A 26,779-nucleotide genomic window follows, 5' to 3' on the forward strand; every position below is an offset into this window, starting at 1 on the left:
TGGATCTCACAATTATTAAATTAAGTCCTTCAGTATTTTTACCTTATTTCACTGTTGAAGACAGTTTACCTTTTGCTATTTTAAGAATTCCACGCTAAATTTTACCTCTTTGCCGAACCTTCTTTTGTATGATAATTATTTAATCTTTGATGATTCGGGAATAAAGGCATTAAGCCTATTTTGAGCCTTGAACGCAAGGAGGTTGAACCTCCTTGCTTGAACCATTCCTTGATCCTCTGTGGCCTAAGCCATAGCGCTTGTATATTTATATCCTATTATTTATTAGCCCTGAATGGCAGCATCAGGTTAGACGTTTTGTAAACCCGGAGTTTGTGTTGTGAAAATTTCCTCTAGTACATTCAGTTATATTCATTTAACATTAAGACTGAATAATTTTCTTATTATATATCTTTTCGGCTGTATTTATTTAATTTAGTGAGAAGGGGAGCCAGCTTGAAATTAAATCTTCAAATGTGTACTCCAGCTTGAAGTATAAAATTTATTTCATATGGTAACTATTATTAGAGAATATTGCTGAAAATTTGCGTCATTGATTCTTTCTGAAGTTTTAAAGTTGTACTTAGAATAAAAATAATGTTTTCATATTGTAAAATAATTTTAATAGCGTATTTTTAATTTGTAATATTTGTTATGTATTTTTTTTGGGATTTAACTAGGATAGTTGTTTTATTTTCTTTAGAAAATGAGTTATAATGTCAGAGATATTTGCGAAGACACGAAAATGGCTCGCGAATATGCACTTTTGGGAAATTATGAGACATCATTAGTATATTATCAAGGAGCCATCCAGCAAATCCATAGGCTGCTAGCAACTATAGCAGATGCATCGCGAAAGGAAAGGTGGCAACAGGTGAGTTCATACATTTCTAAATTATAACTATGCACATGTTCTTACTGTGTAAAGAATTGTACCCTTTCCACCTTCCCCCCCCCCAATATATTGTCATTTGTATGGAATTGTGCAAAATTATCAGAACAAAGTCATGTTTATTTTTCAAAGTTTTCAGGATTAATTGCAAATATTGGTTGCGGGGACCATGTTTATGCTTTTGATTAATTAGAAATAAGATTTTTTTACAGTGAACTATCGACATAAAATAGTTGAAAAATTAGTATTTACAATACATCCAGCTTAATAGGATCATATTTGTGGTTGTTATGGTAATGTTAACCAAATGATAATATTAAGCAATGAGAACAAATATTCTGAAAACTAGCAATGAAATTTAACTAAATTAATATGAGCAGAAACATATAAGTAGATATTTTCAGAACATTCTTTTGGAAAATGCAAAAGCTTCTTTATGAACTGTTGATAACATTTGACATTGTGCCATTAATCTTAACACTTGGAGGAGGGTAAAACTATATTTGATGGTGCCCCCTTCGCGATTTTTGGCGGTACACGGACACAGAGTTTATGCGATTTGATTTGTTATTTTAGCTTTGTTTGGCGATTTTCACACCAAAAATCGGCAAAATAACAAGTAATGCACAAACTTGGCATTGCGCACAAAAAAATATACAACCTCAGTAAACTGCGTTTTAAATCAAACAATGAAGTAACATAAAAAAGCACTACACAAAGGAAATAGCCACCTACCTTATTTAGAAATTACTGTGAAATGCACAAACTCAATATCCATGTACACATTCATCTATTTTCACTTAAAAAAAGTCACAGAATTGCACAAACTCAGCATTGCGCACAAAAAATATATAATTTCAATAAACTGCGTTTTAAATCAAACAATGAAATAACATTAAAAAACGCTACGCACTACGCAAAGAAAATAGCCACCTACCTTATGTAGAAATTTTTCTGTCTTCAGTCTGTGGCACACAAAATTCCTGAACAGCATCCAAAAACTTTCCTCAAACCATGTTCCCTTTCTAACGAAACACTTCATATGGTGACCATTTGAACCTTTCTTGCAACAAACCCATTCAAAGCCATCTGAATGATCTTAACGTTCGACCATATGCATTTCCTTTGTAAAACTGGACACTTACAATTGCTACTAAGTAAACCTTCATTTACACACCACTCAATTAATGCTTCCCCCTCCTCGTTCCAAATACTATAGAAATTTCAAATTAATCTTAACCACATTCAGCCGTTTTATAGTATAAACCACAAAATAAGCAACTTCCTAACCAACATCCAACACACAAACAAGCCCTTAAAAATCTTTTCCCCATCAGTCAAATTCACGCAACCAATTACGTTGTAATAGGTTTTCATAACATTAAACTACTCAGATTACCATAAATGAAACAACAACTTGGTGATAATCCAACGGGCACCCTTTACTCAGGTTCCCATAAATGAAAAAACAACTTGGCGAGGGCACCCTCAAATATAGGCTAGCCTGGAGGAGATCCTTCATTAGAAGAGAATATGCTAATGTAAAATATAAAATTGGGCAAGTAAACACTTAATAAATCAGATGGTTTCTGGGATTTTTTTCCCCTCCTTCAGAAGGCGGAAATATCTGTAAAAAATTTTGGAGAAAGTATAAAATCCACCCACTCCTTCGCACGTTTCTCAAAATCGCCAACTTGAAAATAACAAGTTAAAGAATTGCACAAACTTAGTATCCATGTATACATCAACCTATTTTCACTTAAAAAAAATCACAGAATTGCACGAATTTTGCATTGCATACTCCCTTGACCTTGTCCGTGTACACATTAATATGTGCCATATAAGTGGGCAATTCTGCATCAACTTGAAAATAACAAGCTCGGTACCCATGTACACATCGACCTATTTTCACTTCAAATAAAACAGAGTATTTCAGAATCTTGGCATTGTGCACTCCCTTGACTTTGTCCATATACACATCAATACACGCCACATTAGTGGGTGATTCTGCACTTTACTCAAAATTTTGTTTTTGAAGGTGAACGACCTGTGTCTGACCCCTCTTAAAATTGATAGTTATTTAAAAATTATGGCAAAGTAATGTTGTTGTTTTGCCTAATTTTAAATGGTTGCTTAAAATCCAAACCAAGCTGTTTGGCAACTTAAAATATTGGCCTGAACACTAGCTAAGCTCTGAGAGAAATGAATAAAACTTCTAAAACAATAGGTCATATATCTCCATATTGCCAAAAATAAAAACAAAAGTGTTCAGAAACATAAAATTGGAATAAATATATAGTTTAAACTTAAAATGTATGTGTAATATATAACTTTTGCTGTAGGAATAATTGTTTTTTAATAAGGTATTTCTCCCGCCTTCTTGGCATGCCGTCGTGTTGTGGTGGTCTGCATGCCAGGCACGTATTACAGAGGTCCGCAGTTCAATTCCCGGAGAAGGCGTTTCTAATTTTTCAATTCTCCTGTTTCCAAAAAGATACCTAATGTCTCAACAGTGGCGCCCGAACTAAAAGGGTGTTGGATGATGATTCTCCATATCCGGGATTTGGCGATTGGGTTCCCTAAAAAAAAAAAAAAAAAAAAAAAAAAAAAAAAACTGTCGCCCTTTAAAAGAGCGAGTTCTATACGGTTATATACGGTTCTCTCGCCTTCTTGATGTGGTGGTCTGCACCCTAGACGCGTATTCCAGAGGTTCGTGATTCGATTCCCGACAAAGGCGCTGCACATTTTTCATCTTGCCTGCTTCCAAAAAAAAAAAAAAAAAAAAAAAAAACCTTATGTCTCTAGATCTTTTTTTTTTTCGGCTGATCTTTAGAATATGGTAACTGGTAGTTTGGCGACATTTTGGAGGCGATAAAGGTTACTACCTGGGACTTTGGTAATAATGTGAGCAGTACTCAGTTCCGATTACGCATTATTTTGTGTGAGGGAAGTGAGAGATCATGGAATATGTCATGTGATATTAATGGACGAATTACGGTTCTTTAATCAGAAAAGGGGAAATTTGGAAAAATATCTGTGGCTGTATAGTATTTGTATTAAGTTCCATTGTGTGTTGTGTGAAGTAGGGTTGAATAATTTGGGATTGTATGGCGCTGTCTAAAGTGAATTCTAGATTTTTAATGCGTTTGTGTGATAATTCAAAAGAATTGGTTGAATGGTGCATGAGTGTAGGTTTAATTGCGGATAAGTAAGTGTATCCACCATGTAAGCAAGATTCTGAAGAAGATTAGGTAAGTTAGTATTTTTAATTATTTGAGGATATTATTTTTATGCATTGTTCTAAATGTAAGGTGGAAGTAAAGTAATTTGGTATTATTGGGAAAATTGTTATTAGCAATGATTTAGTTTAAAGTAATTAGGATTGTAAGCTAATTTTTATTAATTTAATGTATGTGGTTATTTATATTTTAAGTAGTGTTTTTGAATTTAATTATATTTTAATTAAATGATAGTTATTTTGTGAATTTTATGTTTGTAGGAATTTGGTATACGTTTTAGTTGAAGTAAACGTGCATGGAAATAATTTAAATATTTGACACAAGTATTTGTAATGTTTGCGGTATGAATCCGTTGGTGACGTTTATAATATAATAGATGATTTAGAGGTAAAAGTTTTTGGATATTTTATTTATTTTATACGTGGAAATGTTCATATTTGGAAAGGGTATATACTTTTTCGTTATTAGGTAATTTCATATATATTCTTTTTAACGGGTTTAAAGATTCAGAAAATTGTCATGCAATTTCGTGAAATTTTTCTAATTTATGAGAAAAAAGCAGTGTACATGGATATAGTGAAGAGTGTGCGCAATGCCATTTTTGTGTAATTGTGGGATGTTTTTTTAAGTAAAAATAAGTCAACGTGTACATGGTTTATGTGTATGTGTTATTTTGAAAAACGCGCAAGGAGTATGGTATTGTGCACTTTTTCCCAATTTTGCAGTGAATATTTGTCATGATTAAGCAGTTTTGTTAGATAAAATTTCTTGCATAAGTGTAATTCGGCTAGTAGATTGTTGAAAGAAGTGTTCAGTAGATAAAAAGAAAAGAAACGTCTTTACTTCGTGAAGACAAAATGGCGGCGGTAAAAAAAAAATAGAGGGTTTCTGTAGGAGAGTTGGTCGCCAAATTTTCGCCAAAAAATCACAAAGTTACCATAATCTAAAGATCAACCATTTTTCTTATAAAATTTGCATAACTGCACAAAGATGGTTACAATAATATGTAACTACCATAAAATCTTCGATCAATGTGATCAAATTAATTCTGTGCATAGAATTTGAGGATACATTTTCATATCGTTTTGGTCATTTTTACATGGTAGATTATATCAAAATGAGAATGATGTCAGTTTTTATCTCTTGTAATTATTTTTTTTACCTCTATCATTTGATAATTGTCAGATGTCTTACCATTTTAATCTTCTAAAGTTTAAATTTGTGTTAATTTATTAAGAATGTTTGCATTTGTTTTTTTCTGCTGTGTTCAATCTATGTTTTTTAAAAAATTCTCATCACATTTTTAATGTGTCTTTGGTAGATTTATATATATATTTAAAAATGTATTTTGGGTACTTTTCCATTTTGCCGGTGCAGACGATAACATCGCCAATAATGGTACAGCTGATGCCAAACAGAATATCCTCTCTTTTAACCTTTTACACCTCATTTTCAAAACAAGTCGCAGCCATTTCTTATAACATTGATTGTTTCTTTCAATATTGGCATATAATTACATAGAATTTTTACCAGATAGTTCAATTTTATGCCAGGCCACTTGTGGATATTAAGTCAATTAAGATATCACATCGCTCATCCAAACGGGTAAATATAGAAAAGGCAAAGTCAAGGGTTAAATTCATCAATTCTAATGAGAATGCACTAGTGAAATAAAGCACTGCGGTTTTACATAAGCTATTCGTACAAATTGAAGTAATTCTTGCACTTAACTGGAAATTAATGTTTGATAATTACTGAGAGAATTAGATTTTTGTAGCGTAGTTTACGTGAGATGAGATCACTTCGTGATACGAAGCGGCAACTCGGGATGTTTAACTAGGAAAGCATAGTACATTTTTAAACTAATCTTATTTTACAAATTTATTGTCTTGATTTATTGGCTTTTTTAAAAATTTTAAATGATACTAAAATGTTTATGCCTTCGAAATTAAAAATTCTTAGAACTAACATTTGTTAAAAATTTTTAAGTGTATACTGTATGTGTTCGCTAATAAAGTCTGCTTGGTGAGACTTGCGCCGGCGAAATGGAAAAGTACCGTATTTTGTTTTGCTTTTCTTTAGAAAATGCTATATTCTTGCGAATAATGATTTTTGTAAATTCTTCTTTATTTAGGTAATTCTTTATTCAGTTATGTATTAATCCTTTAATTAGTATTTTGGAATTCTTTATTGAGATAATAATGTGATACAAATTATAGATATAGCGCATGAATAACTTGCAGCTTATATAATGGCATATCATAATTTTTTTGTATTATATCAGCATTATTTGTTTTAAAAGTTGCATGTCATCATTTTTTCAAAATCTGAGGAAAATGTAGAACTTATATGCTTCTTTACAAAAATTAAACTGGGTTATCAAGATTTAATGGAATTTATATTAAACCAAAATAAATTTCTTATGATTGTGTTTTGACATCAAGCTTATCCATTAGTGGCACTAAGTCACACTGTTTGGTGAAAATGTATACGAGTTAATAGTATTAAGATCTGTATCATGGCATTACAATCTTTTTACTAAAATTTTTCAGAGGGAAAAATTATCCAAAATATTTTGGCTACTTGAGCTTTCTGGTTGGTTAAATGCTAGGTATTCTGGCTTTTACTGTACTTACCATAGATCATAATCATGCTTTGAAATATTTCTCAACATAACTACTGCATTTTTAGTCTTGTGGTGTTATATTTTCTAAAGAGAGATAGTGAACAAGTGAGTTTCTAAAGTGGGATATGACACTGTCTTTGAAAGTACCTATAGCTTTTTGGGGCTTTATCAATAGGTGGAAACTTTGCATCTTATCCTATTTTGCAGATTAGATGATTATGATAACTTTTCTGATTATTAATTATGTGACATAGATTACCTCAAAACAGCTGAAAAATCACATGTTGCTTACTCAAGTGTTTATAACTCTAGATACCATTTGTGTGAGGCAAAATTTTTTCATGAAGTCAATTCTTTGCTGTTCAAGTTTCCGCTATACATCGATACCTTATAGATTTTTGAAAATATATTTGAAGAGGAATGGAGCAGTTTGGGTTAGTACATTAACAATTGTGAAGCAAGAGAGAGAGAGAGAATGCATAATATTCAAGATGAAATCTTGCTTCAAAATGATTTAGTTTAGTTTTATTTTGATGAGCTTTTAATAACTAGCCCATCAAAATAAAATTTTAAAGTTATTTATTGGCTGAAGCTTTATGTAAGTAATATCTGCATCCTGAACATTATGCAAGAATTGTAAGACGGATTAATTTTAAGACAATGCAGTTTGCAGAAATTTATGATAAGGAATTACTATTTTTGTGGATAAATATCAAAATAAAAATGGAGAGTTAGGAGTTATTGCAAGTTAGTACTTCAATTTACATATTTATATACTGTATTTCTGTTTATATAAAATGCACTATGAAACCTGAAAATTGAAAATAAATAAATAAATAAATAAATAAATAAAGAATTATTTAGTTGGCACTAGTGTATATCAGCCTACTGGATTATAATTTAATAAGAGAAAAATACTGCATAAAATTATTTTAAATAAAGTTTATCTAATATACACCTCGACATTGCTGTCATAATTCCCATCCATTAGCTGGACTTCATCTGTGTACTCCCTAAGGTATTCTATAACCTAAGGTGCAGTTTCCCCAGATGCATTATATCAGTTCATATTCCTTATCTTTAGGCTTAAGATGACTTAGTATATATTCGGGGTGGGAAGCTCTTTTGTTAGGAACTAGAAATAATATGATTTGAAACCTTAGCACTGCTCTGTTTGCTAATAAATGGGGCATTCTGAGAGTTATCGGGTATGCCACGTGTGCATTGTCAACAGTCTTTCACCCTTGTTTTCATTCTCTGCATCACCAACAATGGCGTTTCTGTTGGTGGCACCACCACTGCAGCATAAGATGTGCCCAGGTTTCAGAAAGAATTTCTAAAGAAATAGTGTGTCTTATACATCTGGAAATACTATATCCATATCATATTTTTAAAAGCAAAGCTTACGTAATGAAAATGAAATATTTCTATAAAACATACAGCATTGAAGTTTTATTAAATTTTGAAAATTGCTTAAAAATAGCAAAAAAAAATATTACTCGCTTAAGGTTTTCTATAATACTTAACCTTTATCAACAATTTGTAATATATAAAATCTAGTACTTTTTTTTACAGATCCAGCAAAAAATTGCTCAGGAGTTTGAGGCAGTACGAGATATTCAAACTGCTCTCTCTGACCTCAACACAGAGTTGAATATTGACAGAGCCATAACTGGAAGACAGACCTACGATATAACAACCATCCCAACAGAAATGTGGGCTCCACCTCCCCCTAGAGATCCTGATGTGTGGCCTCCGCCTACCCCTGTTGAACATAAGTAAGTGCAGTTTTTGTTTTTAGCACCAGAGATGCTGTTAATTCTTACTATTTTGTCCGTATCACTTTTCAAATAATAGGTTGTTGCCATCCAGTGTATTACTATATATTACCCACTCTGTATTATTTTTAAGAAATGGTAAAGCTAATATGAAAGAAAGTATGGGAACATTTAACACTTTCTCAGGAATTTTAAAGATTCATTATTTTTAATATTTTGTGGTTTTGCTGTTGAATTTTATGTGGCATAAGTGATGTTTAATAAATAAAGTTTAAGAGACCAAAAGTTAATAATAGAAATTCAAAAATATTGTGTGATGTCATCCTGTTATGAAAATTGAACATTGATAAAACTGAGAAAATGCTGAAAAAATGGAAAAATGTATGGGAATGCTTAACACTTTATCAGGAATCCTAAATATTTGCTGTATTTAAAAATACTGTTATTTTATCATTGAATTTTATGTTGCGTAAGTCTGAAGAAAGTTATGTTTAATAATAAAGTTAAAAAGACAAAAGTTGTGTGGGTCATCTTGTTAAACTGATCACTGCTAAAATGATCTGGGAAGACTGAAAAAAATAGAACAATTAACATTGTATTGGGAATTATGCTGCTTTTAAGAAATTTGTCATTTTATTGTTAATTTTTATGCCCCATAAGTGCAAAGAAAGCAGTGTGTAATAATGAAATGAAAAAGATTAATAAAAAATTGTATTAGCGGGAGGGAGCACAAAGAGCAGTTCTGTGAGAGCATGAACACCTTCAAGAGGAAAATCCTTTCAATTTTTTTTTTCTTTTTTAAATATAGAACACTTTTAATTCAATTTTTAAGCACAAAATTTATTTTTGATTACAAATTTTGGAATTGCTTAGTAACCATTACAGAATTGTATCTACAGTACAAAGTCTTTAATCCAAACTCGTTGGGATTTTGGCGATTCCGGATTAAGGGTTTTTCTGGATTATAGATCATCAATTTAAATCTGGTAAGGTGGCATGTAGAAATTATAAAATTAAAAATATGAAACCATAATTTATCAAATAAAGAGCAATTATGATCTAAAGGGTATCAAAATTTACAAAAAAAAAAAAAGCTTAATATTTATTTGATTACTTTATTAAACATTTTTTTTTAATGTAAGTTGTTTAAGTTGCTTTGTTTTATGTGCTAATACTTTCTCTTTAATTCTATAGGCTAATCTTTGGAATATGGTAACAGGTAGTTTGGCATCATTTTGGTAAGGCGATAAAGGTTACTAGCTAGGACTTTAGCAGTGTACATGTATAAAGTCAAGAGTGTGCACAATGCTATTTTTGTGCAATTCTGGATGTTTTTTAAAGTGAAAACAGGTCGACGTGTATATGGATGATACCGTGTATGTGGAATTCTTAAAAACGCGGCAAGCAGTGAAGCAGTGGGCGATTCTGCACTTTGTCCCAATTTCACACCTAATCTTCGTCATGATTAAGCTCTTTTGTTCCATAAAAGTTCTAGCATAAGCATAATTCGGCTAGCAGATTGTTGGAAAAAAAAGTTGAGCTTAAAAGAAAAAAGAAAAAAAAAAAAAAAAAACTTCGTGAAAACAAAATGCCATCCAAACAAAAACTAAGAGGGTTCTGTAGCAGGGTTGGTCGCCAAATTTTTGCCCCAAAATCGCCAAGTTACCATAATCCAAAGATTAACCATTCTATAAACAGACATAATTTCTTGTTCAGTTACAAAGTTCCGCTGTTCAAGTCCTGTAATTGCTGTGCTGAGAATACCGACTAATTCGTCAATCAAAATTTTTTCATTTTCACTAACCTCTCTGTCACTTTCTACATGCCTTTATCCATGTTTTGCAGCAATTCCACTTTTTGTTTGATGGACATCGAAACATGCTTTTGCTTTGTAGATCCTTTGGCAGCTCCAGAATCAGAAACTCTTTTTGACATAATCGAAAATTCAAGCTTACTTTTTATAAAATTGCTCTAACAGTCTGAAAAAAATAATAAGCTGGATCCAATTAGAAGATAAAGGAACAACACAATCTGCAATATTAACTGAAATAGATAATTAGATAATTTTAGCTTAGCTTATTCTGTCCGTTATACATTAAACACGCATGCATAAACGTATTATGCGCATGTGAGCATCCGTAAAGGTATTATGCGCATGTGTAAACACTAAGCATGCGCCGAAAGTTTGTAGCTTTGAGGTCCGGATTAAAGACTTTGTACTGTAGTAACCATTATAGATTTCATTTGCTCTCTGTTGAGTTTCAATTGATCAGCGATAAAGCAAAATATTTTCTCTGTGTTTTAGTAACTATTTCACAATATGCACATACAGTTTTATATCTGGTTTGCAGATTATCAATGCATGAAGAAATCGATGTTGTATTTAAAAAAATTGAAAACGTTCTTCAACAATGTGAATCCCGAAAACATCGAGGAATGGTTTGATGGCAATTCGACTGAGTTGAGCTTTCAGTACTTGAGTGACAAGCATATTGTTTCTAGTGACACAAGAATGGAAGAGGCAGAGTGCGATGCTGAAAATACAAGTGTAAAAGATACTGACATTTGCATTAGTAACGCTATAGCAATGACTTCTGTCAAAACTCTGTTGGACTTTGTCAACCAAAGGAGACTCAAATACTGTATTAGTACAATAGTAAAATAACACTTGAAAAATATGCAGTGAAATTCCTGAAGTATTTAAATGAAATTTTAAATGTTCTCAAAAACAAAATACTCATTTTTTTTTTTTTTTAAAGAAATAAACGATACTTTTCCATTTTGCCGGCGCAGGTGATAAAGTCACCAATAATGGTACAACTGGTGCCAAACGGAATATCCTCACTGGTAACCTTTTACGCTTCATTTTCAAAATAAGTCACCATCATTTCTTATCAGATTGATTGTCTCTTTCAATGTTGGCATACAATTACATAGAATTTTTACCATATAGTTTAATTTTATGCTCAAAGGCCATTCGTGGTAATTAAGTCAATTAGGATGAAATCACACCGCTCACCCAAAGGCGAAATTATAGAAAAGGCAAAGTCAAGGGTTAAATTCATCATTTCTAATGAGAATGCACTAAAGACTTAAAGCACTGCTGTTTTACATAATTTCTGAGTAAGCTATTCGTATGAATTGAAATAATTCTTGCATTTAAACTTTTATTCTAAAATAAGATTTAACTTGAAATTAATGTAAATACAGTAGAAGTCCAGAAATCCGCTATGCTTGGGACCAGAGGTTGAGCGGATTTTAGGACAGAAAAGATAATATTCAGACTAAAAGTGCAAAATAAATAAGGTGTATTGAATGCATTTAATTAAATTATTATATACATTAATACAATAATGAATTATATGCATTAAATTATTATTACATATATAAACTGATTATATTATATTGTTCATTTACATTAGGCTCTTCTATTTTTAAATCAGCATGAATCTGCTTCCCCTTTTCTCTCAGGAGTAGACAAATAGGTACCCCATCAATCTGCTGCTGCCTGAACCGCTGGTACGAGACAGCATCAAGGTTTGACGATTTTGCCTTATGTAAAGATTTCCGGTTTCGGATTGTGTTGCTGTAAAATTTCAACAGCTTTTCTTTATTGTTCCTTATATCATATAGAGTCCGTGTGGCAATTCCATACAATTTTGCTATAAACCAAGCAGTAACACCTGCCTCTATCTTTAGCAGAATTTCCACTTTTTTAATTACTGTCAGTGATTTGTTTATGATTTTCAATGTTGCAAGCATTAAAATCATGAGTGCGTTTCATATCTGTCATTGTATTAAAAAGGTGCTGAAATTTAAAATATTCTTAATTTATCCACAAAATATCTGGATTAAAAAAAAAGACATCACTAAACAATCTCGTGAATTAACAAAGCTCAGAAAGTACAACAACGTGAAGCGTGAACTTGAAAGAAGAGTCGAGTTAATCGTCTGCTTTTTTACCTCAATGCAGATTGGAGGGGGGGGGGAACTCTTATCATGATGGCAATAATTTGGTATTTTCATTATGACTCATTATTATTTGGTAATTATGACCTCATTATTCAGTAAGTATTTTTTCTTCGATATTTCGTACTCCATGTTGCGGTTTCTGGAACCTATTAACTAAATGTTTAATATTTTGAGAGGCAACGCGGATTTCAGGTCAGCGTATTTTCGGTATTTGACTGTAATTACTGAGAGAATTTGAGTTTTATAGCTTAATTTACATGGGATGAGATCACTTGGGGTCACATGATACGAACCGGCGATTCAGGATGTTGAACCATGAAAGTATAGTAAATTCTTAAATTAATGTCTTTTAACAAATTTATTGTCTTAAAATGTTTATGCCTTCAAAATAAAAAATTCTTAGAACTAACATTTGTTAACATTTTTTATGTGCATACTGTATGTTGTCGCCAATAAAGTCTGCTTGGCGATATTTGCACCAGCGAAATGGAAAAGTACCAAATGAACTTATGTAATATGCATGAAAATCTATAGTTTGGATTATCTCATATTTTTCAATCATCTGTGACCTGATTCCTCAGCATTAACCCAGATAATCAAGAGTAACATAAATAATTAATCAAAATACTGATTACAAATTATTTTACTTCAAATAAATCAGACTTATTATTAAAAAGGTGCTTATATATATATATTTGGCTTCGCCTTATTGCTCGAGTAAAGGACGAAACAACTTCGTATTTATTTCTTAATTATTGTTCATTGAATGGGAGTTGGTTTGTTCTCCTTGGAAAGTCAACTAATTTCCGATCAATGACAATGATTACATGCATTTAATTTAATTCTTGCCTTTAATTTATTCCTTTTACAATTGAAATTTTGTTATTCATGATTTAATTCCAGTCCCCGTTAAACATTTTTAACAATTTACATTCAAGTTACTTCAAAACATCTTTCAAAATAGAACTTACTAAGTATGCATTCAATCTTTTAAAATAATTCTACTATAATTAAACTTAGGAGATAATATAACCAATATTATTTAGTAAATAAATTATTATTAACTTACTTTGAAGCAATTGCGCAAGTAGTAGAATAACTTGTTTTCTCACTAAATGAATTTAAGATCATACAACAGCCATCAACCAAGCAATTCAGCTGAAAAATTTGGTGAAGTTTTAAAGCAACAAATATCTCTTCAGTTAGTTAGGCAATCACACATGACATGTTATTTGCCCAAAATGGCTATTAATCTCAAAACACAATTTTGTGTTTTTTCACTTTTTACTTGATGTAAAAATGTATGATATTATTCTTTCATATTGAATCTGTCTGTTATGTCTTTACAAATTGAACTATTTAAGAACAGTAGATGCAGTTCTTAAAAATATTATTTTTTGACTTTTTAATCCGATTCATTGAAATAAAAATGCATTTAATTTGTGATATGTCTAATTAAAAATATTAAATATTTTTGTACCAGTTACATATTTTTTCATATACTGAAGATACATAATGTTCCCATGTTAGTCTAAATGCGTATTCTTCTAATATCCTATAAAATATTTTACTATTTCACCTGGGCAATAATCTGTACTGGTAAATCATATAAGACTTTAGAAGAACTCTTTGATCAATGAATTCTGAAACCTTTCAGATTATTTTTACTTTTAGATGTAATTTTATTATATAATCACTGGATGCTGATTAGTGATGCAATGTATAAAGGAACATAAACAAATAAGAGTTAAGTTTTTTATTAAATAATCTAAAAATGTTTGCTATTTTCAAATCAAAAGCATGTTTCATTTAATTAGTTTGTTACTTCTGCCATTCCTTAATCAAAATGGATGTTTCTGGTCATTTTGCACGTTCTAGCACGTGTGGTAGCAGGATTTTTGTTTCAGTGTTGTGCTAAGAATGAAGAACCCAAAGATTCATTTTGTTCATATTATACTTTTATTTTGTAAAAGGAGAAAATGCTATTGAGACTGTAAAATTTGTGCTGTATCTGTGACACATAATTTGAGAATTTTAATATTGAAATTTTAGCCTCAAAGATGATACCCACTGTAGATGCCTATCCTCTGTAAATAAAAATCTTTTCAAAGAGGTTGTCACTTAAAAATCTACGTTATAAGTTCAGTAATAATTGGCTGGACTAAATATTCCCAAAAGCAGAATACATGACTTTTAAAGAAGATTGAGTATGTAAGGTCCCAATCACATTATGTTTTGGCTATGTGGGACTTGGTGTCAAAAGGGACAGTTATCAGAACCCACACATTTTAGGAAACCCACGTAGCTAGGTTACCATTTTCACTTACTACAAAGACTTGAATGCCAAACAGTAATCGATTATCGCTCAGATTGGGATCATGTGGTCCTTCAGAAGCAAAACTTCTGTCTGATTGGTTGTTCTCTATGTGGAACAAACCTCCAGCCGAAACATTTTTTGGTGAAGTTTAAAAAAATACTGTGTAGCCGGTACACCATTTCCGTAGCTAGGCGGGATTTTACTTTCAGGGAAACTTTTTTTTCTAGAAATCCTCGTGTTTAAACCAGTGCTACCAGAATCTCGTTTCTCAAAATAGTCCCAGCAGGGACCGTCACTAGAAGTGATAACCTCTTGAGCTCCTGCAATGTATGGATACCTCATACTCGAGCAGAATATGCTTTCTCAAGTTTCTTCATGCGATTCTTTGCCAAAAAGACATAAGGAAACTCCTGTTTCAAAACGACTTATAACTGGAGATGTAAAGTGGATATTATATGATAATGTTATAAGAAACATATATACTTGTCTTCTATAAAGGCCTTGGCAAGAAAGTCAGTGGCTTTGGTGCACCTTCAGGTTTAAGGAAGTGTGATTTGTTGTCTAATGTTGTAAACATCCTCGAAAACAGTATTGATTACTGTAAATGATAAATTGGCAATTAATTCATTTAATACACATACTGAAGGAATTTAATTAAAATTTGTATTCATTACAGTATTTACTACAATTTTGCTGTAATATACTTAAAGTAGCAATATAATTCAACAGAGTGTATTTAATATATACCTTAGTTATCCTATTTGATAAGAATTAGGTAAAACATTTAAAAATTTTATTACTAAACATATCATAAAATTGTTTAATTATTTTATTTAATGAAATTTGGTAGCAATTTATTAAAAACATAGAAAATTTATTTTTTGCAGGCTCTTTTTGATGGTCACAGTTCAGCAATGGCTGCTAATCATGCCTCAAACATCAACAGCTTCTTTTTCCATTGATGGAAAATTGAAAATAAAAAGCAGAATGAGTATTTTACAGTAAAAAAACCACCATATGGACAGAATGCTATTATGAAAAACCAATTAGTCCATTAACTGTTTGTTTCTCATACATGTGCAGGTCGATAATTGTTTAGACATAATGAGTATGCTGTGGCAAAATGTTTTATGTCACATTCATATTCACTAGACCTTTCCTCTTCAGGTTATTTCAAAATTCTCTGTATGGCTTGGAATTCACTGACCCTGCATTATCTTACAAACAAATTTGTTGAAACTTGCATCAGTCATTCTGGTGGGTAAAAGTCCTTAATGGCATTTAAAATTGCAACAAAATAGTCATCTTCTTTGTGAACCTGGCACTACATAAATTTACTTTAATGTAAATCTAAATTGTGCTATGTCGTTCTTTATTGTTGCATTCTGCTGAATCTCGGAGTTTTTCAATATTTTGAGTATGATTGTAGGATTCTGTGAAAATTTCCATTTTTTGCTGTTCTGTAGAAGGCAGGTCCTAAATTTTAACCATTTTTCTCAGAATTCAAGAGGAAAAACAGAAATATCAGTTAAGTCCTTTTCCACAAAAATAAAAATGGCTTATCAAAAAATTAATCGCAGTTACATAAAACCAAAGAGAGAGTCATACATATATGTTGTGATCTCGCACTTATCCGTTATTGGCATAAACAGCACTGTTTGTTAGCAGTTTTTTTTTTTTTGATAGAATAATTTACAGAAGAACATAAAAAGAGTTTAGAATTTTTTAAGCATAATAATTTCCTTTAATAAGTGTATTGGTTAATTTTCAATTATAATGTAATACGTTTTTTTAGCGACATTAACTTTTTTGGTTCTAATGGGAACATATGTCCCAGAGATTAGATTTAATTCCCTATTGGGTAGATAAAACCCACTTTTAAATGGGTTTTTACATTTGCAGTGTTTTTAAGAAATTAGGGAACAAATATATGACTAAAGACACCTGGCGTATTTGCCAAATGTGTCAGGTTGCACTTTGTAAAGTCTGGTTTACGTTATATCATACTTAACTTGTACTGTAAGAATAAAATATTCGGTACATTTCATTTAACCTTATTATTTACTCACATGCAGTGTAAGGTTATTATCATAATATCCTAGATGACTGGGACAAGTAGTCCCAGTTGACAATATGATTGGGACATATCGTCCCAGGAGATTTCCAAGAAATGGGAAAAGTTTAAAACTTTAAACTCATATTACACTTCTTTTACTTTTCATAATTAAATTTTAATCATGCAAAAGCCGGATTGAAAGGGTTAAAGTATTAATTAAACATTTCTCTAATTGTTTCCCAAAATTTCTACTGTAATGGGACAGCTTCGTGAGATAAGTTCTTTGTTATGCAGGTACTGGAAATTGTATCCATGTTAAACACCATTCAAAAAGACTGAATCTTGTAAGAAGCATGAATATTTTGGAACGAATAGACTTTTCATTTGCTTTTTGATCATAATACCAAACTAAAATCCTGTTTACACAATGATGCCCTGGCCTTTTTATGAAGGTTGTTTTTTACAAGTTAGAAACTAGTTTTTATTAGATTGTGGACATATTTCTGAAGAGACACCATCGTAAGCATTTTTCTTTTTAACTGTAGCCAGATGGCCACAGTAAACATTTATGGTTTCTGCATGTTTATCATGGTGCTGTAATGGAATGATCCCAATGAAATGTGGAATAAGTGTTTTTAAAAGTATTGTTACGAATTTTGTACATATATAGATAGTTTTAGTGGAGTTATGTATAAAATTGCTCTATTTTCCTATATAGTGTAATATAAAAAGCTTGAGAGAAACGATGCTCTGCGGGAAAAATAAGAATACAGGAGCAAGTCTGTTTAACACTGAGTAAATCGCTGTCTCGCTAATTTGGGGAGATATCAGCAAGTTGGCAGTGGTTTTTGCGACTAATATTCGTCTCCATATTTGGTGAAAATTGCCAAACATGGCGACATTATGATCAAATCCTTGTATAACTGTAATGGATATTGTAATTGAATAACTGTAATTGATTAGCTGTAACCATAACCGGCACTTATATGCCTTCTAGTAATTTTGAGAAGCAGAAAGTATTAGAATTATCTCGTGACTGGGTAGTCACTATATACACTCATGTCCATAAATTAAGGATAATGCAAAATCAGGCAAAGGAAGAGTTAGAAGCAAAACAAATTTGACTTATTTGTAAAGCTTATTTATTAAACAAAAGGTAAAGAGCAAAAAAAGATGCTATATGTTTGATATTATTAAAAAAATTGGCGATTTTTTTCTCCCTGGAGCAAATTACAAAAAAAAAAAACCTATTTACAAAAAATCAATATTACATGGTTGGTATGATTGTTAATACATTGTATGTCTCCCAGACGATGCAATACAGTCCGTACAATGCCAAGGCATGCTGAGTATTAAATTATCGATCTGATCTTGGGGGATATTACACCATTCAAAAAGCAATGCTCTCCGAAGTTCCGGTAGACATGTAGGAGGAGGTTGATGGGCTGCAACTCCTCGGTCAAGCATGTCTCACACGTGCTCTACTGGATTCAAGTCCGGTGAGAATGCTGGCCAGTCCATGCGGGTGATATCCTCCGATTAAAGGCATTCACTTACGATATTTGCACGGTGAGGATGGGCGTTGTCATCCATAAACACAAATTGTGTGCCCATGGCGCCCTGAAACAAACGTACATGTTGTTCCAGAATGACGTCTCGATAGATTTGGCTTGTCATGGTTCCAATTTGAACATGCAGATCAGTTCTGGATCCCAGAATAATTCCTCCCCAAATGAGCACTCCTGTACCACCATAACGGTGTCATTCAATGATGTTTTCTTGGTGGTAACGGGTACCTGGAGCTCTCCATATGAAAGTCCGGCAAGAATCAGACTGTAAGCTAAACCTGGACTCATCGGAAAACGTCACACAAGCCCACTGTTGCGGTGTCCACTATGCATGCTCTCTACTCCAGGCTAACCGCAGGCGACAGTGAGTTGCAGTAAGTGAAACGCATCTGACAGGTCTACGAGCATATAGACCAATCTGCCCTAAGCGTCTGTAAACGGTCTGCCTTGAAATTGTCGTACCAGTGGCTGAAGAGAGTTGACGAGACAGGTCTGAGGCTGTGCTCCACCTGTTTCTTTTGGCAGTAACTGCCAAATACCGGTCCTCATTCGGCATTGTAACTCTGGGGCGACCTGTGCTGTAACGTCTACTCACATTACCATCATCTTGGAATCGTTGTCAAAGCCTGGAGATGACACTCTGGGCAATTCTAACTTCGTCTGATACTTCCAGTTGGGTACACCTACATTCCAAACGGCCGATAATTCTACCACGTAAAAAAATCATCCAAATGCCTCCTTTGTCATAAATATTCGGTTATTGCACTGTGCTTATAAAGCGCCTGCAAACAATTTTTCTTCTCTGCCTGTATTCCTTATATATCACTCTCTTACACTCTCATCATTGTGACGTACCATCGGTGTCTTCTGGTTACTTACTGAAATTCGCATATAATTCTTGAAGATGTGTGTAGTGATTTTACAGGTGATATACAGTCATAAGTCGTTAATCTGGACTCGTCGGGACTTCGGCGATTCCGGATTATCGATTTTTCCGGATTATATATCATCAGTTTAAATCTAGTAATATATTTTATCAGTTTTGTAAGTATACAATTTTGTAAGTATATCATCAGTTTAAATCTAGTAAAATCAGTAAGATGGCATGCAGAAATTCTAAAATTAAAAATATTAAACCGTAATTTAAGAAATAAAGAACAATTATGATCTAAAGGGTATCAAAATTTACAAAAAAAAAAAAAAAAGCTTAATATTTATTTGTTTACTTTATCAAACGTTTCTTTTAATGTAAGTTGTTTAAGTTGCTTCGTTTTATGTGATAATACTTTCTCTTTAATTCTATAAACAGACATAATTTCTTGTTCAGTTACAAAGTTCAGCTGTTCAAGTCCCGTAATTGCTGTGCCGAGAATACCGACTAACTTGTCAATTGAAATTTTTTCGTTTTCACTAACCTCTCTGTCACCTTCTTCATGTCTTTATCCATTTTTTGCAGCAATTCCACTTTTTGTTTGACGGACATCGAAACATACTTTCGTTTTGTAGATCCTTTGGGAGCTCCAGCATCGGAAATTCTATTTGACATAATCGAAAGTTCAAGTTTACTTTTATAAAATTGCTCTTACAGTCTGCAAAAAATAATAAGCCGCATCCAATTCGAAGATTAAGGAACAACACAATTATCAACATTAACTGAAATACATAATTAGATAATTTTAGCTTATACGATCTGTTATACATTAAACGCGCATGCGAAAATGTATTCTGCGCTTGCGCACATGCATATGTGCAGTCGTATAGGTTTTACGTGCACGCGTAAACGCCTATGCGCATATGTCAACGCGGCGCATGCGCAGAAAGTTTTTAGCTTTGAGGTCCGGATCATTCCAGATTATGGGTGTCCGAATTAATGACTTTTGACTGTATTTATTTTAGAGTTCGATTTCCGTGTGACTCCGAATTATCCTTAATTTATGGACAGGAGTGCAAGACCAGAGAGAGTATCTCTTTCTCAGTTATTGTTAGTTGTTTAGTTCATCATAAGTTTGGAGAATTTAGATATCTCTGTGTGAGCTTCCTCTTAAGATTCACTTTGCATTGTGTTGTGTTTAATGTGCTTAGAAGTTTAAACTACTGACTGTACTCTGTAATGCTGTGAAAAGCTATATGACTATTTTTGTGGAAAGTTGCAGAGCTGTGAAGTGTTTCTTTTGGCAAAATAAATTTTATCAAGCTATCATCAGTTCTGTGTGCATTCGATCTATTATGAACGCAACAGTATAGTGAGAGCTGTGGATCCACAAAATATTAATTAATTTCTGTTATTCAGAATAAGTTTAATACCTTTCTTTAAAATTCTAACTTTATATTATTGACATTTTCTGTGGATATTTTTGCTCCAAAGGGCCTTCATTGCATCGCATGCTTTTTAAAATTCGAAATTTTTCTATCTAGCTTTTAAAACATAAGGTTTTTATTCCTCCTTGTCTTTTCTTTTCTTTTCTTTTTTTTTTTTTTTAACATGCATTCTACAGTTGCATAATAATTTTTAAGTGGCCATTAATTTTTGATATATAAAATTAAATTTGATTTGTGTGTTTTATCTACTTCCTGCAGGCACGGTCCACCAGTACGTCCAATTCGCAATGTGAGAAGAAATGAGCCAACAAAACCAACTGGCAGTAGAAATTGCCCCAGCACTAACAGATCAAATAATGAAAGGTACAAGAGAGGAAACACGGACTCTAAATCTAAAAAGGAAGATAAAAGTCGTAAGGAGAAAAAGGAGGATAATAAAGAAGATAAAGTAATGTGTTTGATGATGTAATTATGCTTACAAAAGTTTGTTTTTAAATTTTGTATTTGATTCGATCTTTCTGTAAAACTTTATTTAGCAATAAGATATGGACATAAGTCTTGCTATGATTTTTGTTCAGCTAGTAAGAGTTACGTCCTAACTTTGATAGAACTGTGATGTTTTCAAAGATACTTGCAGTACGAATACTTCTAGACTAGATTGGGATTTTATGCAGTTGTTTATGCTGTTATTTGTGTTGTTAAAAATCTTATGTGGTCATCTGAAGTTATTTGTGATGCAGCAAATTTGAATTTCTCAAGTTGCTTGCTGCTGAAAATTTAAATGATAATGCTTTAGTAAACTTGTCATTTTCAGTTTTTCTCTTACAGATCAAAGCTTTGTAAATTTACTATGCAGCTGATTTTCTTTTGCTTTTACCTGGTGAACCATATTATTAAAGGTTACTGTACTCTACACATAAGTTTTTTATGGTCTTTAAAAGAGTCACAAACAATATTGATGAGGCAATGACACATTGTCTCACTAAAAATTATTTATTTGGCAACAAAGATATGTGCATTGTGTATTTGAGTACCTATAGAGTTGCACTTTTGAAATTCAGTGGCAATTTTTTATTAGTATTTCTGTTTGTATTGAGTACTTTAATTTTTGACATAATGAATCGTAATTAGACCGGGAAGTTTACTGGCCAATGAAAAGGAAAGTGTTGCATATCTTTAGAAATATGGCATTTTGTCCAAAAATTTAGAATGCAAAAATTTGCATTTTATCAAGTTGTACTTCTACTACTGAATTTTATGGAAATGCAGGTAAAGTGTTTGTGTGTTAAAAACTGGTTTGAAGATAGCTATATGTCATTTGCAACAGCTATTCACTTTATTTATTATTTCCAAACACAACTATTAATTGGCGTAACTACCTTCATGTGCATGCATTTTATAGAAAAAGAAGAGTGTAAAAAATAGATGACACTGGATGCATCATTGAAGCAAAGCGGAAGAACCCAAATAAAAGTTTCTGTGTAAAGTGACAAAATATAACGGCTTTTCTGTGGAGATGCAGATCATAGGAAAGTACCATTATTTTGTGCGTTCCTTCTGAAGTGTTTAAATTTACATATGATACCTTCTTTGAATAGGAAAGTTATCTTTTCCATTCATACCTTTACTTTATTACCAAAATGCATCCAAAAGTCTCTGTCTAGTCTTCTATTATGATCTCTTAAAATGTAGATGTTTTCAATCCTCACTTAAGCACCACATGCTGAGTATCTAGTATGAAGGGTCCTAAATGTTTTCTGTTTATTTTCAATATTGTCACAGAAGAAATTTTATGTATGATTAAAATAAGATGTGGATAACCAAGAAATAACTTGCATACCATCTGAAGATTCATTCAAAAAACTGTTTCTGTTAGTGTAACAGCTGGATTTAACAAAGTCAAAATATGAGAAGGAGTTAATAATAATTTTGCATAACTAAATTTTTATACATTTAATTACATTTTTGCTAATTTATTTTTCTGTGAGTAATTTTTTTCCTTATGTGGTAGGTTGGAGCATCATCAAAAAGTATTGCAAGAAATTAATTAAATTTTGTCAAAAATTAAAATTCAATAAGTAATTAAATTTTTATGTGTGATTCTTTAAACTTATCTGCTTAAAAAATTTCTGCATTTATTAATAATGTTTTTTTTTTTTTTTTTTTTTTTTTTTTTTTTTTTAAAGAATGGACTGTAATTTATGAATGTATTCCTATACTGGTTTATTCTTAGCAGTTTTTGGTTAAAGTAAGCATTAACAATCATTCTGCAATTTGTTTTCTGAGAATTTATTTAAGATATACATATTTCCATTGGCAAGCACTTTGCCGACTTAGGCTTGGCCATTACTAAGGCCGGAAGTGGTGGCCACTTTATTTTGGAAGCACCTAATAGATGGGCCATTGTTACTTCCTATAAAGGGGCAGTATATGGTACTCAATTATTTGCAACATATTATGCAGTTCACTTAACTGTCCCATAACTAGACACTTTGTGAAAGCAACACTACAAGTCTAACTGTATCCTAATTTATACATCCGTAGCTCACTAAATTCACCAATCAGTGTTAGTTAATATCACAGACCTGGGGGTGAGCTATGAATGCTTTATATAAAACTTCAAAACATGAAATCATACAATTAGTATAGAAAATACTGTGTGATTATACCCACAACAATTGTGAATTTGGTTTAAGAAGTAGTGTTAATGGTGTTACATTCTTTGGTTTCTACATTCTCTTTCTAACATAGTGTTTTTATATAATCAATAATGAAATAAGGGTAATCTGTTTAACTTTAATATAATTTGGACAATGGCTCAAAATAAATAAAATTAAAAGAATAGTTCAAATTCAGTGGTTCAGTTACCTGACACCTTCAGGAATTTACCATTAAAATTTCAGAGTTAAAATATTTTAAAAAGATACAATTCATAACATTAAAAAGAAATCGTAGCATGATTTTGGTATGTATTTAATTTTGCACCTGAAACAATTTTAGGCTAAGCAGTAACAATAGGGCTAATTGCTTAGGAATTCATTCCCTAGAAATTAACGATAAGGGCAAAACCGTGTGTTTTTAAAATAAGCTGCTAAAAGGAGTAACCAAAGAGCGAGAGAGAAAAGTTGCTATGATGCTATTTCGTTCTAAATTAGCACCATAAGGAAACTCGTATACTTATTTACTAGAGAAAAGACTAAAATGTAACTCTGTATTTATTTCCTTGGGTCACTTGCATACTAGGCTTGCAACAAATATTTCTTTCAAGTGGCTTCCTGTTTAATTTGCGAGGACAATTATGCCTGCATAGTGAAAACAAATTCCAGGATTGAAGTCTTTATTATATTTTAAAATACACAAAAGTTCTTTTATCAGTTAAAAATGTGGTTTTGCATCTGTGTAACTCTATAAACAAAGTTAAAATTCTAAATACAATATTTACCATTTAATATGGTCACATTTTTGCAAGTCTAGTGGTCAGCAAACTCATTAGTCAAAAGAGCCAAAATAAGCTGTGTAAGAACAAGATTTCTTTTAAGAGCCGAATTTCAAGAACCACGTTTTTAGGAGTTGGTTTAAACTACTTACATTAAATAAAAGTAGGTATAATCATAATAATAATCTTATTTATTGACAAAAAAATTTTTTTAGAATAAAATAAAAATATGACAAAACATGCATTTCATGACCTTGCATGTCCTTAGAAATTTTGAATAAGTGAGGTGACTTTAATGTCAAGCAGGGTTCGGAGTTCTCATCAGCAAGACAGTTTCTCAATTTACTTCTGGTTCTTGCTTAAAAAAGATTGTTCACATGTATATGTAGAGTAAAAGAACAGTAAATGCTAGCATTTTTAGCTGATTAAAGGAGTCAGGAGTACTATTCCAGGTGTTAAATTTATGTTTTCGTTTTCCAGGTCATTCAAAGTTGATAACTTTTGCTACAAACGAAGATGACATATTTTCCCTCCAGTTTTCCCAAATCAACATCAGGATGTTCAAATTTGGAGCTCTGTAATTCTTTGTTTTGTAACTCTAGTAATTACATTTCAAAACTGCGAATGTCAGTATCAAAGGGAGAAAAATTTACATAAACACTGAGAGGTTTTTTTAACAACATCTAACATTGCTATTTTATTTCTGAATGCCTGAAATCTTTGATCATATTAACCAAATTGTTCATCACAGTAAGCAATGTATTTTCCATGTTTTCACACACAAAAGGGTGGAAGTTTGGCTATTCGATAAACGAATGTTAACATTAAGCGTAATCATAAAGTGACGTCTACTGATATGTACAAGGTAATAATTGCTTAGATTTTGATTGGCACTTACCTATGATTAATACTTTCATGTTTTGCTAATTATTGTATGAATGAAAATAATTCTTACACCATTGTTTGTTAAGGAACCTGAGGAGAAAAAATTTGATGGATCTGGTTATGACAGGGAACTCGTGGAAATGTTGGAACGTGACATACTTCAAAAGCACCCTAGCGTTCGCTGGGATGATATTGCAGATCTGGAAGAAGCCAAAAAATTGCTAGAAGAAGCTGTTGTGCTGCCTATGTGGATGCCAGACTTTTTTAAAGGAATTCGAAGACCTTGGAAAGTAAGCTGTATATGTTTTAGATTATAAATGTATGTTTATATCATTAACTGTATATTTCCACTTGCATTCATTCATTTTACATTTATGTGAATTTGAATTTATAGTTTATTCTTAACTTAAAGACATACAAGCTGTATTACTTTCCTCTTCCCAAGTAGCTGTGATAATGTCATTGAAGGGAATAAGGCAAAAACAAAATTAAAATTTATTAGAAATTATTTAATTTTTGTGATTTACGTTCATTAATTTCATAAATCTTAAAAATTTTAAAATACACTTTGGGGCTTCTAGCCTCACCAGCGGCTAAATGATTAAAACCACCAAATGCCAGGATTTCAACCCAGGTTCAATCCCAGGCAAATGGATTGGCAATATGGTTGGGTTTTGATGTTTCCCCCATGTGTGACATGAATATAAGACTTCCCTGAGAAGGTCCTCCATGAAAACTTCCCTCAGGGGCTCGCTCTTTGTGAGTATACATGTGTAATGAGGTACTTAAGTCCTTCAAGGGATCACCCTCTTGCTGAAAGGGGTCATGATCCTGGAGCCCCTGTAATCTTTTCTCCTTTCTTTTTCATCACTCTTATCTGTGCTTTTTCCATTTTTTCACTCTTGTGGTTTGTCATTTTGGAGGTTGGGGATCAAAGTGAGATTCTGTTATATCACTTTGTTTCTAGTTTCTCATGGCAAGAAAACTGCCTTGTTTGCCAAGCATTACGGCCTGTAAGGCTGGAAAGATAGGTCCTGGTAGTTGAGGGGAAAGGTACTATCCCCAACACACTGCTTAAGCTCTGCTTCCGATTGAACTGAGAGGTTCTTAGCTGTCCCCATTGGTGTCAAAAGGCTGGTCACTTGCCCATAGGTTCAGTGACTTGGGGATAAGCTTTTGGGAAAGCTAACTTTGGGACTGTGGATAGACCGGGTTAGCTCTGACTGAGGAATATGTACCCTTGTTGTACTCCGTGGTGAGTGAAGCTGTCGGGTCTGAATCTTCCTTTAATCTTCAAATATGGCCACTTTAAACATCATGGGTTCTACTAGTAATAGCCCAAATAAAAAGTCAAGATGTGTAATTGCTATTAGTTATACAAAAGCACCTACATTGAAGAGCCAGAACATTTTGACCTCCTACTCAATGACGTGTTATGCAACCTTTGGCCTGCAAATCAGCTGCAATTCACCTTGGTATGGATGGCATAAGTTCCTGGTAGATCACTGGAGACAGGTTGTACCAAATGTCTAAGCAGTGGTCATGCAAAGTTGAGATATTCTGACATGGTGGTGTTTGAGCTCCCATATTATCCCAAATGTGCTCTATTGGGTTAAAGTGGGGTGCTCTATTGGTAAAGTTAGGTGGACAGAACATTAATTGGAATTCATCCTTATGTCCCTCAAACCACTCCA

General features: G+C 32.3%; 1 protein-coding gene across 3 annotated transcripts in view; it reads left to right on the forward strand.

The window, feature by feature from the left end:
• Positions 1 to 295: 295 nt before the first annotated feature.
• Positions 296 to 26,779, forward strand: part of Kat60 (katanin p60) — a 66,845-nt gene continuing 40,361 nt past the window's right edge. The window contains exons 1-5 of one of the 3 annotated variants that reach the window (XM_085823976.1): positions 296 to 511; positions 701 to 871; positions 8,330 to 8,532; positions 21,023 to 21,212; positions 25,172 to 25,375. In XM_085823976.1, coding sequence (XP_085680102.1) covers positions 509 to 511; positions 701 to 871; positions 8,330 to 8,532; positions 21,023 to 21,212; positions 25,172 to 25,375 — 771 coding nt within the window. In that variant the 5' untranslated portion in view covers positions 296 to 508. The remainder of the gene's footprint in view (positions 512 to 700; positions 872 to 8,329; positions 8,533 to 21,022; positions 21,213 to 25,171; positions 25,376 to 26,779) is intronic. The other 2 variants (XM_035367921.2, XM_085823975.1) reach the window with 2 other exon arrangements.

This window comes from Stegodyphus dumicola, chromosome 9, assembly GCF_044657685.1.
Source record: "Stegodyphus dumicola isolate Sdum_Otavi_A_Nest chromosome 9, ASM4465768v1".
NCBI classification, from domain to species: domain Eukaryota; kingdom Metazoa; phylum Arthropoda; class Arachnida; order Araneae; family Eresidae; genus Stegodyphus; species Stegodyphus dumicola.